This window comes from Anomaloglossus baeobatrachus, chromosome 3 (assembly GCF_048569485.1).
Source record: "Anomaloglossus baeobatrachus isolate aAnoBae1 chromosome 3, aAnoBae1.hap1, whole genome shotgun sequence".
Classification (NCBI taxonomy): Eukaryota; Metazoa; Chordata; class Amphibia; order Anura; family Aromobatidae; genus Anomaloglossus; species Anomaloglossus baeobatrachus.
Genome location: NC_134355.1, coordinates 32,924,121 through 32,942,324, shown reverse-complemented (window position 1 = coordinate 32,942,324; position 18,204 = coordinate 32,924,121). Strand labels below are relative to the sequence as shown.

The 18,204-nt window shown below is 51.6% G+C and overlaps 1 protein-coding gene across 1 annotated transcript in view; it reads left to right on the top strand.

The window, feature by feature from the left end:
- The window catches only part of IARS2 (isoleucyl-tRNA synthetase 2, mitochondrial), a 145,251-nt gene extending 141,014 nt beyond the window's left edge, over positions 1-4,237 (top strand). The window contains exons 22-23 of the mRNA XM_075339113.1: positions 1,570-1,714; positions 1,806-4,237. Coding sequence (XP_075195228.1) covers positions 1,570-1,714; positions 1,806-1,957 — 297 coding nt within the window. The 3' untranslated portion in view covers positions 1,958-4,237. The remainder of the gene's footprint in view (positions 1-1,569; positions 1,715-1,805) is intronic.
- Positions 4,238-18,204: the final 13,967 nt, after the last annotated feature.

Genomic DNA, 18,204 nt, shown 5'->3' with positions numbered 1-18,204 from the left:
CAGTCACAGCAAAGATATGAACCTTCTAGAATTTTGGGAACGTTGCAACGGAGCACCAAGTAGCAGCTTTTAGAAAGGACGATGTCTGATGGCAAAGAGCCCAGGAAGCCCCACTTCCTAAGTGAAATCAGCCTTCCACCACAGCAGGGGCGCCCTGTTCTTGGCTTTATATGATTCTAGAATAGCAGAACAAATCCAGCAGGCAATATTCATTTTAGAGCCAGAGAGATTTCTGCAAAGTCCATCTTGAGGGATGAACAGGGAATCTGATCCTCTGCAGGAAGATGTCACCATCGGGTAGTGACGCACGGTTCTGACCAGATCGAAACAGTGTAAGATTCCTCTGAAGGATTAGAAGAAGGGCAGAGAGAAGAAAGATCTCGACTTTGAGGTGGAAGGAGGAAACCATCTTGAGAAGGAATGAAGGCACCATACTTAACACCACCTTGTCACGAGAAAAGGAGAGCGGCAAGACAGGGTCGCTAGTCCTGATACTCATCTGATGGAAATGATAGCCATCAGGAACGCCACCTTCTAGGAAAGCAAGAGCTGGGAAATGCTGTGGATGGTTCAAAAGGACATTGTAGTGTATTTAGCACCAAATTAAGGTCCAAGGGAGGTTAGTAAGGAGGAACAAAGGTTATGATTTGAAGTTTTGAAGCCAGGGTCTTCTGAAAAAGAAAGGCAAGGGCTGAGACCTGACCCAAGAGAGAGCCAAGGGCTAAGCCAGACTAAAGATCGACTGCAAGAATAAGAAAAGGGAAGGTAGAGAAAATAACATGAGTGAGATCTCGCGAGAGTTGCACGAGCGGAAGAAGGCCCTCCAGGTACAGTTGTAGATACGAGGATGGCTTCCATACCTTGGTCATGGTCTGCACAACCTGGTTAGAAAATCCTGAGGATCTCAGAACTGCAACTTCAAGAGCCACGCCATTAACTTAAGAGATCGAGAATTCGGGTGGAAGACGGGACCTCTGGTCGATCTGCAAGTAACCACGGACTGTCTACACATACGTCCACATATCATGATCTTGTGGGCCGTGAGGATGGCGTGAAGGTCTTCTGACTTCACCTTCTTGGGTAGAAGATATAAGGAAGGGAAAACTGAAACAAAGGAATCACCAGAGCATTGGATGTGATTTCTGGAGGATATGAACAATAGAACTTTGTGATTATGTCTAGATGCCATTAGGTCGATGTCTGGAGCGCCCCACTGCAGGCAGATTTGATTGACGAAGTTTGGGTGCAGAGACCACTCTCCCATGGTAAAACCATTGTGGTATAAACAATACACCATTGGCAGAAACCCTTCTGAAGACTACAGACCCGAGTCTGCCTCCTAGGTGAGACTATACTATACTGAATAGCTTAATGCCAATAGGCGGTTGTAGTCTGCTGAGAAGGAACAGTGTTTTGGGGGTTTTTTTCCCCCTTAAGGTTGTAATTCATAGTGTCAGCCTCCTGGTGGCAGTAGTGAACACCCATGGATTCCTGTTTCCTCCAATGAATAAAAATAACTTGTCAGGATAATGATGGGAGGGTTCACTTTTCCAATCCCTTCTTTCCCAGACGCTGCAGGTGGAGGAGACGTCCAGCACGTCACAGCTGAATGAATTACTGCTGGCCGCTCAGACCAGTCTGGTGACCGACGCTCCAGTGGACCTTTCAGCAGACGCCATAGTCCTTAAAGGGTCGTTCCTCATCAACCTGGAAGGTAGGATCATTCCACCCTTATAAATCCCCAACCCCCTGCAATTCATCTTTCCGGACCGTTCACATTATCTGTTTAACCTGTTGTTTTCCAGGTGGCGACATCTGCGAGGAAGAAACTTATAAAGTCATTATACAGCCCAGTACCAAAGAACGCTGCCCGCGGTGCAGAAAGTATACCACCGTATCTGCCCTTACCCCCTGCCCCCGCTGCCTGGAAGCTATTGCTGGAAAATGGAGCCAGTAGACCGTTTGCTGCCGTGTAGCAGGTGCCATTGTGTCTCCTCTACTGATAGGGGACTTACAGATGCCATCATCTGCCGCCGGGCAAGGAGCTGCTGGCAGAATGTAGGAGCATATACTAAGTATGTGCTGATTATTTACAGGAGAACTGGTCTCTGTCTGTACGGACGCCTGAAGGACTGGACTATTGTTTGTTTGTTTTGGGAGACTTTGCATCATTTATTAATAAGGGCACTTCCCAGATTTATATATATTAATAATTGGATGTTGAAATGTGATTTCTTAATTGCAACCAGCCCCATGCCAAATGTAGCCTTGATGATACAAATTATAAGACTGTTAAAAGTAACTAAACTTTGTTATTTTAATTATATTCCATCTTTGCAAAGTTACTGATTCTTGTTATCATGTATTGGTTCTGTGCTGCATTGCTGTTCTTAATGTCCAGTTCTTGCTCCTTTAGAAACTGCTTTTAGCTGCTGCTCAATGAGAACCATACACAACCCAATACATGGGATTGAGGAGCAGAGCGGTTGCAGACAAGGTAAGGCCTATTCAGACTTGCAATGCAGTGTATGGATCTTGCTGTGTACAGATTATTGCAGAGCAGCAGCTAAAAGCAGTTTCTAAAGGACTGCGCATTAAAACAGCTCTGAGGCAAATTAAGGTAATGAAGTTAATTGCAAAAAAAAAAAATCTTAACAGTACAATGTCTGTAGGATAAAAAAAAATTCAAAAAGTCTTGTGTTCTGCCTAAGACTTTCACCTATAGTGATCTGTACCATTCTTTTCCTAGTTATTTGGCATTTATCCATAATATATGCCCTGTAAGTTTATGTACCTCAGCAGTGGACAGGATTGTGCCCACTTTTAGCACGGATTACACCTTACAGTGAATAATATATTTAATTGACAACCACTGATTGGTGCCTCCCATTAATGATATTTTATGTTGTCAAGAATCTAAATAGTAAAATGATCAGACCAATGGAAAGAGGCCTTTAATAAGGAGTATGATAGTGATGAGTGAGCACTGCCATGCTCGGTACTTGTAACGAGCAATCAGACGCTGGGATGAGCGCGAATAGAGTACCAAGTATATTGGGAAACTCAAGCATTCTTCTGGAAGAACGTTCGAGTCCCCCATTGACTTCCATTATACTCGAAGCACAAGTTGCGCTCATCTGAGCTCGTTATGAGTCCCTAGCACCTGTGCATGGTAGTGCCCGCTCCTCTCTTATAGTGCTTCCCTTTCCCAAAGAATCGCATGATCTCTCTCAGCCAATCAGCAGCTCCGGAATACAACGTTACACTCCATGAATCCTTTATTGCCTCATCCAAGCTGTTGATTCAATGCGATTTCCCCCCCTCTTTTTGGGGGGGTTGTTTACTTGATGCAATACTAATATAACTCTTAAGAGTTCATATCCTCATTATGCCTTTTTATTTGATTTATTTTAAAGGACTATTTTTTACATCAGAAAATGATCTGTTTAAATCAGTGTTTTGTGTTACGTATTTATTTAGAAAGAAATTAGTCACCTTGCCATTTTCACACTGGGGATAGATACATACATTTTCCTTTCAGGATGAGTTTTCAGCAGTTTCTTAATCATCAGAGGCAGGATTACAATGATAGGTAACATCTCTGTACAAAGCTAAGGATTCATGAATCAGAATAGATGTCACAGCTCTCCTCCTCCTTCTACGATGGTTTGCACACGCTCATTAGATGCTTCAATACAAAATATAAGATCAGAGTCTGTTCATTGCAGTTAATGTGCGTGTGTAAGTCCTGATAGAATGGTAAAAAAAAAAAAAAAAGCTCCAGTGTGAAAATTGCCAGATTGCTAATTTTTTACTAGTTACATTTTTTTGGGGGGAAAGAATAATTATATTTAAAAGCCTGATTTACACAATAGGTAATTTCTTTTTATCACATTCACTATGGGAGATACATTTTCTGAGGAGGATCACACACACACAGATGCATTATGGCTCCATCAAGCACCTTCCCATTATTTGTCTTGGTGCCGGATGCAGATCTAGCAGTTAACCCCTTTGTATTCAGTACAAAGCCCTGATGCTGCCGAGCTCCGATCTTTGTAAATCGGGATAAGGGATGTGGTTGAAGTGATGGTAGAATCAGAAGCTTCCCGTACACGGACAGATGATAATTAAGCACTTCCAGGTCTCGCACACATTGTATATTTTATATATTGTAAACCTGAATTGTGTGTGGGCAGCTGAGGATATGATTCCAATAAAGTTTTTTTTTATTATTATTAAAGTTATTTGATTTTTTTTTTGTTTATGTCATTGCATACAGGATCCATCAGCAGCCAGATAAGTGTGAACAGATACTTGTGTTCATAAACAGGTTCAGATCGTGTGAAAAGTAGAAAATCCACTGTTTTTCATACGTATCTTTGTTTTCTATATCAACAATTGAAAATATAATAGGCCAAAGAGTCAGTAAATACAAAGGATCCATGTAAAAAATCTAATATATATAAAGCTGAGTGTGTATGTCCGCAAAAGGAATCCGCACCGTCGCATTTACAATCACAAAATTTTGCACACACTCAATTTGACTCAGGGAATTTCATAACTATGTTTTGATGGGAAAATTTAACCTCGCGCTTTACAGTTACTCTACAAAAACCTGCCTCCATTAAAGAGAATGGAGCTGGGAGCTGCAGGTCATTAATAGGAGCTGTGATTGGTTGCTATAGGCAACAAAGGACATTGTTAGTATAAGAAGCTTATGTGTGAGGTAATATGATGTCGGTGGAGAGACTGAGAGAGAGAGACAGAAAGGGACAGAAAAAGATAGGAAAAAAAAAAGCCAGACAGACAAAAAAGACACACGAAGAAAGACACAAACAGAAATAGACAGGGAAAGAGACCAACTTAAAAAAAAAATCTAATATATAAAGCTGAATGTGTATGTCCAGGATTGGCATCTGCACCATCACAGCTACAGCCACAAAATTTTGCACACTCTCACATCTGGACCCCAAGAGCGTCATAGGCTATGTTGTGAGGTGAAATTTTAACCCCACGCTTTCCAATTTACCAATCAAATTTTACCCCTATCTACATAATGGGGAAAAAGTGAAACGAAAAGTGTATCCGCACCGTCGCATTTACAATCACAGAATTTCTTTGTCGCTCCATTGGGAGACCCAGACAATTGGGTGTATAGCTTCTGCCTCCGGAGGCCACACAAAGTATTACACTGAAAAGTGTAACCCTCCCCTCTGCCTATACACCCTCCCGTGCATCACGGGCTCCTCAGTTTTATGCTTTGTGTGGAAGGAGGCACACATCCACTCATGCATTCCCATTTTAGTCAGCAGCAGCAGCTGCTGATTTTATCGGTTGGAAGAAAAGAGGGCCCCCGGCATGCTCCCTTCTCACCCCACTACGTCGGCGGTGCTGTTAAGGTTGAGGTACCCATTGCGGGTACAGAGGCTGGAGCCACATGCCGTTTTCCTTCACCATCCCTTAGAGGCTCTGGGAGAAGTGGGATCCTGACCGGTCATCCATTCACTGGGACCGGGCTCCCTCCGCAGCCCCTGTGGGAATCTGCCGGACAGGAGTCTATGTATCCTCAGGGACAGGGCCCTGCATCTAAAGGTACTCTGTGTCCCCATGGGGACTGTGCATGGAGCGCTTGTTTCACAGACGCTGCAGCAGCTGCTGGTTTGTGAAGACCGGGACTTCCGCGCCGACCGAATGGCAGCAATGGAGGCAGTGCCCTTCGCGCAGTCCCATCTGCGCCCACTCCAATGGGACATTCTCCGCAAATGGGACAGGAGGTCGACGTCCCTCGACAGGAACGTCTCTCTTTCCCTTGCAGCCAAAACCTCTCTTCAGTGGTGGCTACTTTCCACTTCTCTATCGCAGGGAAAATCCTTCCTGCCCCCATCCTGGGCTGTGGTCACGACGGACGCGAGCCTGTCAGGGTGGGGAGCGGTTTTTCTCCACCACAGGGCTCAGGGAACCTGGACTCCGATAGAGTCTTCCCTTCAGATCAATGTTCTGGAGATAAGGGCAGTGTATCTAGCCCTAAAGGCGTTCCATCGGTGGCTGGAGGGCAGGCAGATCCGCATACAGTCGGACAACGCCACGGCGGTCGCGTACATCAACCACCAGGGCGGCACGCGCAGCCGTCAAGCCTTCCAGGAAGTCCGGCGGATTCTGCTGTGGGCGGAAGCCACAGCCTCCACCATCTCCGCAGTTCACATCCCGGGCGTAGAAAAAAGGGGAGGAGGTTTTCTCAGTCGTCAGGGCATGGATGTGGGGGAATGGTCTCTTCACCCAGACGTGTTTCGAGAGATCTGTCGCCGCTGGGGAACGCCGGACGTCGATCTCATGGCGTCACGCCACAACAACAAGGTCCCGGCCTTCATGGCACGGTCTCAAGATCACAGAGCTCTGGCGGCGGACGCGTTAGTTCAGGATTGGTCGCAGTTTCGACTCCCTTATGTGTTTCCTCCTCTGGCGATGTTGCCCAGAGTGTTACGCAAGATCAGATCCGACTGTCGTCGCGCCATTCTCGTCGCTACAGATTGGCCGAGGCGGTCGTGGTACCCGGATCTGTGGCATCTCACGGTGGGTCAGCCGTGGGCGCGTCCAGACCGCACAGACCTGCTGTCACAAGGGCCGTTTTTCCATCTGAATTCTGCGGCCCTCAACCTGACTGTGTGGCCATTGAGTCCTGGCTCCTAGCGTCGTCGGGTTTATCTCAGGATGTCATTGCCACTATGAGACAGGCCAGGAAACCAACGTCCGCCAAGATCTATTACAGGTCGTGGCGGATCTTCTTGTCCTGGTGCTCTGATAAGGGTTTTACTCCCTGGCCTTTTGCCTTACCCATTTTTCTTTCATTCCTTCAATCCGGAATGGACAAGGGTTTGTCACTCGGCTCTCTCAAGGGACAAGTATCGGCGCTCTCAGTATTTTTTCAAAGGCGCCTGGCAAGGCTTCCGCAGGTCCGCACGTTCCTGCAGGGAGTTTGCCACATAGTTCCAACCTACAAGCGTCCGCTGGAACCCTGGGACCTTAACAGGGTGTTAATGGCTCTTCAAAAACCACCTTTCGAGCCTCTGCGGGATGTCTCTTTATCACGTCTTTCGCAGAAGGTGGCATTTCTAGTGGCAGTTACATAACTCCGAAGAGTGTCGGAGCTTGCTGCGCTGTCATGCGAATCCCCTTTCCTGGTTTTTCACCAGGATAAGGTGGTTCTGCGTCCTGTTCCGGAATTTCTCCCTAAGGTGGTATCTCCTTTTCATCTCAATCAGGATATCTCCTTACCGTCCTTTTGCCCTCATCCAGTTCACCAGTGTGAAAACGATTTGCATTCATTAGATCTAGTGAGAGCACTCCAGCTCTACGTGTCTCGCACGGCGCCCCTGCGCCGTTCAGATGCGCTCTTTGTCCTGGTCGCTGGCCAGCGTAAGGGTTCGCAGGCTTCCAAGTCAACTTTGGCTCGGTGGATCAAGGAACCGATTCTTGAAGCCTACCGTTCTTCGGGGCCTCTTCCTTCGGGCCTGAAAGCCCATTCTATCAGAGCCGTGGGTGCGTCCTGGGCATTGCGACACCGGGCTACGGCTCAGCAGGTGTGTCAGGCAGCTACCTGGTCTAGTCTGCACACTTTCACAAAACACTATCAAGTGCATACCTATGCTTCGGCAGATGCCAGTCTAGGTAGGCGAGTCCTTCAGGCGGCGGTTGCCCACCTGTAGGAAGGGGTCGTTTTCGGCTCTCTTTTATTGAGGTATTCTTTTACCCACCCAGGGACTGCTTTTGGACGTCTCAATTGTCTGGGTCTCCCAATGGAGCGACAAAGAAGAAGGGAATTTTGTTTACTTACCGTAAATTCCTTTTCTTCTAGCTCCTATTGGGAGACCCAGCACCCGCCCCAGTTCCCTTCGGGCTGATTGTTCTTTTGGTTATGGTTTCAGTTCTCCGAACATCCTTCGGATTGAATTTACCCCAGACCAATTTATAAGTTTCCTCCTTCCTGCTTTTGCACCAAAACTGAGGAGCCTGTGATGCACGGGGGGGGGTGTATAGGCAGAGGGGAGGGGTTACACTTTTCAATGTAATACTTTGTGTGGCCTCCGGAGGCAGAAGCTATACACCCAATTGTCTGGGTCTCCCAATAGGAGTTAGAAGAAAAGGAATTTAGGGTAAGTAAACAAAATTCCCTTCTTTGCACAGACACCTCATGTGACCCAAGGAATGTCGTAGACTATGTTTTGACAGGAAAATGTAGCCCCGGGCTTTACAGTTACTCTCCATAAAAACATGGCTTCATTAAAGTTAATGGAGCCTAGAACTACAGGTTATTAGTAGGAGCTGTGATTGGTTGCTATAGGAACGAAGGGAATTTTGTTACTTACCGTAAATTCCTTTTCTTCTAGCTCCTATTGGGAGACCCAGACGATTGGGTGTATAGCTACTGCCTCCGGAGGCCACACAAAGCATTACACTAAAAAGTGTAAGGCCCCTCCCCTTCTGGCTATACACCCCCAGTGGGATCACTGGCTCACCAGTTTTAGTGCAAAAGCAAGAAGGAGGAAAGCCAATAACTTGGTTAAACAAATTCACTCCGAGTAACATCGGAGAACTGAAAAACCATTCAACATGAACAACATGTGTACCCGAAAAAAACCAAAAATCCCGAAGGACAACAGGGCGGGTGCTGGGTCTCCCAATAGGAGCTAGAAGAAAAGGAATTTACGGTAAGTAACAAAATTCCCTTCTTCTTCGGCGCTCCATTGGGAGACCCAGACGATTGGGACGTCCAAAAGCTGTCCCTGGGTGGGTAAAGAAATACCTCATGTTAGAGCTGCGAAGACAGCCCTCCCCTACGGGGAGGCAACTGCCGCCTGCAGGACTCTTCTACCTAGGCTGGCGTCCGCCGAAGCATAGGTATGCACCTGATAATGTTTGGTGAAAGTGTGCAGACTCGACCAGGTAGCTGCCTGGCACACCTGTTGAGCCGTAGCCTGGTGTCGCAATGCCCAGGACGCACCCACGGCTCTGGTAGAATGGGCCTTCAGCCCTGATGGAACCGGAAGCCCAGCAGAACGGTAGGCTTCAAGAATTGGTTCTTTGATCCATCGAGCCAGGGTGGCCTTAGAAGCCTGCGACCCTTTGCGCTTTCCAGCGACAAGGACAAAGAGTGCATCCGAACGGCGCAGGGGCGCCGTGCGGGAATGTAGATTCTGAGTGCTCTCACCAGATCTAACAAATGTAAATCCTTCTCATACCGATGAACTGCATGAGGACAAAACGAAGGCAAAGAGATATCCTGATTAAGATGAAAAGAGGATACCACCTTCGGGAGAAACTCCTGAATGGGTCGCAGCACAACCTTGTCCTGGTGGAAGACCAGGAAGGGAGCCTTGGATGACAGCGCTGCTAGCTCAGACACTCTCCGAAGAGATGTGATCGCTACCAGAAAAGCCACTTTCTGTGATAGTCTAGAAATTGAAACCTCCCTCAGAGGCTCGAAGGGCGGCTTCTGGAGGGCAGCTAGTACCCTGTTCAGATCCCATGGATCTAACGGCCGCTTGTACGGGGGTGCAATATGACAAACCCCCTGCAGGAACGTGCGCACCTTAGGAAGTCGTGCTAGACGCTTCTGAAAAAAGACGGATAGCGCCGAGACTTGCCCTTTAAGGGAACCGAGCGACAAACCTTTTTCTAACCCAGATTGCAGGAAAGAAAGAAAGGTAGGCAGTGCAAATGGCCAGGGAGACACTCCCTGAGCAGAGCACCAGGATAAGAATATCCTCCACGTTCTGTGGTAGATCTTAGCGGACGTGGGCTTCCTAGCCTGTCTCATGGTGGCAATGTCACAAACCACCGGGGGGGTCACTCAGAAATCCCCCGCGCTGGCTACCAGTACGTCACAATCGGGGGGTAACAAGTGGGGGTCACCCCTCCTTTATACCTCCCGACCGACAGACAGAGCACGTGACGCGCTCTCTAGCGCCCCTCTTATAGTCAGGCCAATTATGGAATTGCCCGACAATAAGCAAGGAGGCCGCTATACTACTTATGCCGATTATTGAAGGGTCCCCGGTGAGAGTAGGGTATATATTCCCCCGACCTCCGCGGGCGGAATATATAAAATCTCCCCGAATCTCACTGGCCTCCCCACAATAATCCTTGGCACAACTCGCTGCCACCAACCGCTTCACGGTAACTATTAGCCGAACACACAGACGTGGGATTCAAGATCGAGATAACAGAACAGCCCAAGATTAATTATATAATTTAATCAGCCTAAAGCACACTAGAACTACAATATATACAATAGGGAATCTACAGAATATACATATGTCAGAGTACAGTTACCATCAAAGCATGGGTTACAAACAGGCATACACAGTTCCAGCAGTTACCTTGTTGCGTCTGGCCACAGGGGGGCGCTGTACCCAGGTTTCTAGGATCCTTCCCACAGATGTTTCCTACACGTGCCCCCAGCGAAAAGAACGCTGGAAAATGGCCGAAGTAGGGTTATCAACCTGGGCAGATCCAGGTCCCCTCCTACCTTAGTGACCTCACAGGGAAAACTGCTCCACCCCTGGCTTGAGTTATGGACAATCCACAACATGGAATATGGGCCATAACTTTGCCTGGGAGCGTCGTAGGCGGACGCCAATGCTCTCATTGTGACAGTTATGAATTTAGCTACAGAACGAGGGGACTCATGACCTGTCTGCCAGTTCCCCATTGGCTGATATCACGCCTGGGGCATTTCCCAATGTCCTGCTCCCATAAAAAGGGTGTGCCGGCATCGTCCGCATGCAGAGACACCATTTTTATGGTTGCCATATTTATCGGAAATATGGCTTGCGAGATATGAACCATTTTTTACTGGAGTCGTTCTGTCTGGCTATTTCCATAGCCTTGCTAACTAGCTAGCAGCTCCTACTACAGGGTGACGGCAGGGAGTCATCCTGTGTCCATTGTTCCCACACCACCTCATCTCCATATCACAGGACATGGCCATGGAGGTGTAAGTGGAACACTGAGAACAAGAAGGGAGGGGGCACTGCCAGGGAGTGATGAGGGATTATGACTGGAGTCATAATTCATCTTCATATCCCGGGATTTGCCTCACACCTCCCCCCTTTTGAGGGCGCTAGGGGGCAGCACACTCCGGTGTTCCCCCGTGCGCCCGTCCGCGACCTCTCCTTGTCGGGACAGCCCGTCTGCGTTACCGTGGTCACGGCCCCTTTTGTGGCGAATGGTGAAGTTGTATTGCTGGAGCGCAAGGCTCCATCGCAACAATCGCCCATTCGTCCCAGAGACGGTGTGCAACCAGCTGAGGGGATTGTGGTCCGTCTCCACGATGAAGTGGCGCCCGTATAGATAGGGTTGCAGACGCTGCAGGGCCCACACTATGGCCAGGCACTCCTTCTCCATCGTGGAATAGGCAACTTCCCTTGGTAACAGCTTCCTGCTCAGGTACAAGACTGGGTGCTCTTGGCTCGCAGAGTCCACCTGGCTGAGCACCGCACCGAGGCCGAAGTCACTGGCGTCGGTCTGTACTACAAACGGCCGCGTGAAGTCGGCTGCCTGTAGCACGGGCGGGCTGGACAGGGCGTCCTTTAGGGCCCGGAAGGCTGTCTCGCAGTCCATTGTCCAATCGACTGCAGAGGGCAGCTTCTTCTTGGTGAGGTCCGTCAAGGGCTTTGCCAGGCTACTATAGCATGGAACAAACCTCCTATAGTACCCAGCGGTCCCCAAGAAGGACATCACCTGCTTCTTGGTCCTGGGGGTGGGCCAGGATGCGATGGCTTCCACTTTCTCAGGCTCGGGCTTCAGTGTTCTCCCACCTACCCGGTGACCGAGGTACTGGACCTCGCTCATGGCCAGCTGACACTTTCCCGGCTTGATGGTCAAACCTGCCCGGTGGATCCGCCTGAGCACCTGTGCTAGATGCTCTAGGTGGTCCTCCCAGGTGGGACTGAAGACGGCAATGTCATCCAGGTACGCGGCCGCGTACCCTTCAAGTCCCTTGAGCAGGGTGTTGACCATCCGCTGGAAAGTGGCAGGGGCATTCCTCATCCCGAATGGCATCACCGTGGACTCGTACAGTCCAAATGGGGTAATAAAGGCAGAGCGTTCCCTGGCCTTGCGAGTCAGGGGGATCTGCCAATATCCCCGGCTCAGATCCATGATGGTCAGGTACTGAGCCCCGGCCAACTGATCGAGCAGGTCATCGATGCGTGGCATTGGGTACGCATCGGCGACCGTGACCGCATTGAGCCCCCTGTAGTCCACGCAGAACCGAGTGGTTCGGTCCTTCTTAGGGACGAGGACTACAGGCGAGGCCCAAGCGCTGTTGGATGCCTGGATCACCCCCAGCTTCAGCATCTCGTCAATCTCCTGGCGCATGTGTTGCTGCACCTCCAGGGAGACCCGATATGCTGAACGCCGGATCGGGGGATGATCCCCAGTGTCCACGTGATGGACAGCCAAGTCAGTCCTTCCGGGCTGGTTGGTAAACAACCCCCGGAAGGGGAGGAGGGTGGCCCACAGCTGGGACCGTTGGTCTTCCAAGAGCTGGTGGCCAACCTCCACATCCTCAATGGATCCGCCTGCCCTAACCTGGGCTAGCATATCCAAGAGGGTTTCCGCTTCTCCCTCCTCGGGCAGGTTGCACACGGGGAGCGCACATGCCTCCCGCTCATGATGTGCCTTCATCATGTTCACATGGAAGGGCTTCCGCCTTCCACGGGCAGGGTCCAGGGTGACCAGGTACGTTACAGGGTTGAGCTGCTGGTACACGAGGTATGGGCCTTCCCAGGCTGCCTGAAGCTTGTCCTGTGGTACGGGGACCAGTACCCACACCTTTTGACCCACTTGGTAGGTCCTCTCACAAGCGTTCTGGTCGTACCAACGCTTCTGATCGGCCTGGGCTTGAGCCATATTGTCGTGTACCAGTTGCGTCAAGGCCTGCATTTTGTCCCGGAAGCGCATGACATACTCGATAACCGACACTCCAGGGGTGGCCAAATCCCCTTCCCAAGCCTCTTTCACCAGAGCCAGGGGGCCCCGCACACGTCGCCCGTACAGGAGCTCAAACGGTGAGAATCCTGTTGAGGCCTGTGGAACCTCCCGGTAAGCAAATAACAGGTGTGGGAGATACCGCTCCCAGTCACGCCCATGGGAGTCGACCAACATCTTAAGCATCTGCTTTAAGGTGCCATTGAACCGCTCGCACAGGCCATTAGTCTGTGGATGGTACGGGCTGGCCACCAGATGTCGCACCTGGACTTGCTTACAGAGGGCCTCCATCAGCTGGGACATGAATTGGGTCCCCCGGTCAGTGAGCATTTCCTGGGGAAAACCCACTCGGGAGAAAATCTCCAGCAATGCGGTGGCCACCTTGTCAGCCCGAATGGACGACAAGGCCACTGCTTCTGGGTACCGGGTGGCATAGTCCACTACCGTCAGTATGAAGCGTTTCCCGGAGCTGCTGGGGATGGCCAGCGGGCCGACCAGATCCACAGCCACCCTCCTGAAAGGCTCATCGATGATGGGCAGAGATACCAGTGGGGCTTTGGGGCGTGGCCCCGCCTTCCCCACTCTCTGACAGGTTTCACACGAACGGCAGTAGGCAGCCACATCGGCCCCCATTTTTGGCCAGTAGAAATGCTGGTTTAACCTGGCCTTGGTCTTAGCGATCCCTAGGTGTCCGGCCATCGGAATCTCATGTGCGATCCGCAACAACTCCGTCCGGAACGGATAGGGTACCACCAACTGTCGGTCCCTGGGCCACGCCTCCGGTGAACCCTGCTGGACCGTGGCCCGGTACAGCCGTCCTTGGTCCCAGACCACTCGCTCCGGGTCCGAGTCCGAGGGAGGCTGTGCCGCCTGCTCCTTAAGAGCTTTCAGGCTGTCGTCAGCTTCTAACGCTGCCTGAAACCCCTGACTAGATGTGGCCAGAATCGACGAGACTGTCACATCTTCAGTCAGTACCCCGGGACCTGTGTCCTGGCCTCCACCTGACTCGGCTGCCACTTGGTCAGAAGGGGAAGAGCTATCGGACCTCCGGGAGGCCCCTTGGCTTCCAGCACTCCCACTGCGGGTGACAGCGGCCACAGCCGCTGCGACCGTGGGTCGTGCCTGCTCCTCCTCCGTTCCTGACCAAGTCGCCGGTTCAGGCAGACCTACCTGGCTTCCTGACACCCCGGTTGTGGGGGAACCATGCACCGAGATCTTACCTGGGAGCACTTCCGCTCCTGGACCGGCCCCAATCTCACCTGCCTGTTCCCCTCCTGCAGCAACAGAACCCCGCTGTGAAATCTCTGGGGACCCCACATTTGCTGTGGTAGCCCCCACCCCACACACTGGTCCTCCCCCTGCAGCACCCTGCTCTCTGCTTATCCCTGCAGAGGGCAACAGATCCCAGCTCACTGGCTGGTTACTTGTAGAGGCATTGTCACACCTTTCTCTGACCCCCTCCCCTGTCACAGCTGCAGCTGAGTGTGTGTCTATGGTGTCTGTGCAAGCAGAAATATCAGAGTTCACTCCCTCCTCCCTTACATCATTCATAGATAACACATTAACATTGTCCGGAGGCATGTCAGTACTGGCTGAAGGTTCAGCCCTTGGTTGGGGCCCAAACTGGGAGGTTATCTGCCCCAAATCTGTCCCAAGTAGCACGTTTGCAGGGATCCGATCAGTTACCCCCACCTCCCTCACCCCCCGCCCTGCGCCCCAGTCCACATAAATGTCAGCAACAGGCAGCGCCGGGTCAGTGCCTCCAATCCCGGAGACAGCGAGGGTTTTTCCAGGGATCAAGTCTTGGGGGGACACCATCTCAGGCCGCACCAGAGTCACCTCCGAGGCGCTGTCTCGCAGTCCTATGGTCACAGACCGGCTGACGGTGACAGGTTGGAAGCTGTCCAGGGACCTACCACCACCCCCACCCACACAATACACCTTGGGCGGCCCTTGGGACGGGGACGGAGCCGGGGCCTTGGGACGCTGAGGGCACATGGCCTTGAAGTGTCCAGGTAGGTTGCACTGGTGGCACCGTCTTGGTTCTGCCACGGGCCTGGAGAGGGGAGTTGAGGGGGACACCCCCTGCAGTCTAGGGGCAGGTGGGGCAGTCGTAGAGTTCATCTTACCCCCTCTCCAGGTGCTGCTGGTGGCTGCTCTCCTGGCTTCAGGAGCCCGATTGTTGGTGTAGTCATCGGCCAGGGCAGCTGTAGCCGTGGACCCCTTTGGCTTCTGGTCTCGGATGAACTGGCGGAGATCCTCAGGGCAGTTCCACAAGAGTTGCTCCGTGATGAACAAGTCCAGGATCTCCGGTCCGGTGGAAAGCTGCAGGCCTTGGGTCCAGTGGTCGGCAGCTCGGGCAAGTGCCCGCCGGTGGTCAGCCCAGGAGTCCTTTGGTCCCTTCTGTAGGCTCCGGAACTTCTTGCGGTAGGACTCTGGAGTGAGGTTGTACTGTTGGATCAGGGCCCGCTTGATGGTGTCGTAGCCCTGATCTGCCTCAGCAGGCAAGTCCCCAAGGACATCCAGGGCCTTACCCCTTAAACAGGGGGTCAGGTATTTGGCCCACTGGTCCTTGTCCAGATGGTGCTGCAAGCAAGTCCGTTCAAAAGCAGTCAAGAAGGAGTCCAAGTCTCCATCCTTCTCCAGCACTGGGAAGTCCTCAACACGGACCTTTGGAAGTTTGGTGTCTTGAAGGTCACGTGGGGCTGATGAGGGCCGGAGCTGAGCTAGCTGCAGCTGGTAGTCACGCTCTGCCTGGCGCTCTTCACGCGCTGCCTGCCGCTCCGCAGCCTCAGCCTCACGCGCTGCTTGCCGCTCTGCCCTGCGCTCTGCCAGGAGTCCCTTGTAGCCCTCCTGGTCTCCAGCCTGGAGAAGGGCCATAGCCATTTGAAGAAGGCTATCCGAGCCTCCCAGGCTCGGTGGAATGGCACGTGGTGATCTGCGGCCCGCTGCGGAGCCTGGTGATTCACTGTCCCTTGCAGAGCGGAGGGCTGGCATCTGGCTCGTTGAGGACCCTTGGGTGAGCTGCTCCTCATCTTGTCCATAATTGCCAGCTTGTGCGCTGTCCTCTGCAGAACGGTTTTCTGGCGTCGAGCTCCTGGAGGACTCGTGGGCAACCTCCTCATTACTGCCCACAGCACCGTCCTCCCTCTCTTCGGCTCCTGCTTTAGCATTGGCCAGTTGCATAGCTCTGCTCCTGGTGCCATCAGCCATTCTTGCAGACTTTTGGTCACTGACACAGAACTGACACCTGATGCCTCCACACACCTTACAGTATCTGCACTCTGACACTCTAGTGTTGAGCTAGTCTGAAGACCCCAGCAGCCACAGCTGCTGCAGGCAGTCTTTAGTGTCTGGGAGTATGGGTCTCACACTCACACACACTATTATCTCGATCCCACCGCTATGCCACCAATATGTCACAAACCACCGGGGGGGTCACTCAGAAATCCCCCGCGCTGGCTACCAGTGCGTCACAATCGGGGGGTAACAAGTGGGGGTCACCCCTCCTTTATACCTCCCGACCGACAGACAGAGCACGTGACGCGCTCTCTAGCGCCCCTCTTATAGTCAGGCCAATTATGGAATTGCCCGACAATAAGCAAGGAGGCCGCTATACTACTTATGCCGATTATTGAAGGGTCCCCGGTGAGAGTAGGGTATATATTCCCCCGACCTCCGCGGGCGGAATATATAAAATCTCCCCGAATCTCACTGGCCTCCCCACAATAATCCTTGGCACAACTCGCTGCCACCAACCGCTTCACGGTAACTATTAGCCGAACACACAGACGTGGGATTCAAGATCGAGATAACAGAACAGCCCAAGATTAATTATATAATTTAATCAGCCTAAAGCACACTAGAACTACAATATATACAATAGGGAATCTACAGAATATACATATGTCAGAGTACAGTTACCATCAAAGCATGGGTTACAAACAGGCATACACAGTTCCAGCAGTTACCTTGTTGCGTCTGGCCACAGGGGGGCGCTGTACCCAGGTTTCTAGGATCCTTCCCACAGATGTTTCCTACACGTGCCCCCAGCGAAAAGAACGCTGGAAAATGGCCGAAGTAGGGTTATCAACCTGGGCAGATCCAGGTCCCCTCCTACCTTAGTGACCTCACAGGGAAAACTGCTCCACCCCTGGCTTGAGTTATGGACAATCCACAACATGGAATATGGGCCATAACTTTGCCTGGGAGCGTCGTAGGCGGACGCCAATGCTCTCATTGTGACAGTTATGAATTTAGCTACAGAACGAGGGGACTCATGACCTGTCTGCCAGTTCCCCATTGGCTGATATCACGCCTGGGGCATTTCCCAATGTCCTGCTCCCATAAAAAGGGTGTGCCGGCATCGTCCGCATGCAGAGACACCATTTTTATGGTTGCCATATTTATCGGAAATATGGCTTGCGAGATATGAACCATTTTTTACTGGAGTCGTTCTGTCTGGCTATTTCCATAGCCTTGCTAACTAGCTAGCAGCTCCTACTACAGGGTGACGGCAGGGAGTCATCCTGTGTCCATTGTTCCCACACCACCTCATCTCCATATCACAGGACATGGCCATGGAGGTGTAAGTGGAACACTGAGAACAAGAAGGGAGGGGGCACTGCCAGGGAGTGATGAGGGATTATGACTGGAGTCATAATTCATCTTCATATCCCGGGATTTGCCTCACAGGCAACGACCCCTTGGGATAATCCTGAAGACCCTAGGATCCAGGACTCAATGGCCACACAGTCAGGTTCAGGGCCGCAGAATTCCGATGGAAAAACGGCCCTAGGGACAGTAAGTCTGGTCGGTCTGGTAGTGCCCACGGTTGGCCGACCGTGAGATGCCACAGATCCGGATACCACGCCCTCCTTGGCCAGTCTGGGGCGACGAGTATGACGCGGCTGCAGTCGGATCTGATCTTGCGTAGCACTCTGGTCAAGAGTGCCAGAGGTGGAAAAGCATAAGGGAGCCGGAACTGCGACCAATCTTGCACTAAGGCGTCTGCCGCCAGAGCTCTGTGATCGCGGGACCGTGCTATGAAGGTTGGGACCTTGTTGTTGTGCCTGGACGCCATTAGGTCGACGTCCGGCCTTCCCCAGCGGCTACAGATTTCCTGAAACACGTCCGGGTGAAGGGACCATTCTCCTGCGTCCATGCCCTGGCGGCTGAGGAAGCTGCTTCCCAGTTTTCTACGCCGGGGAT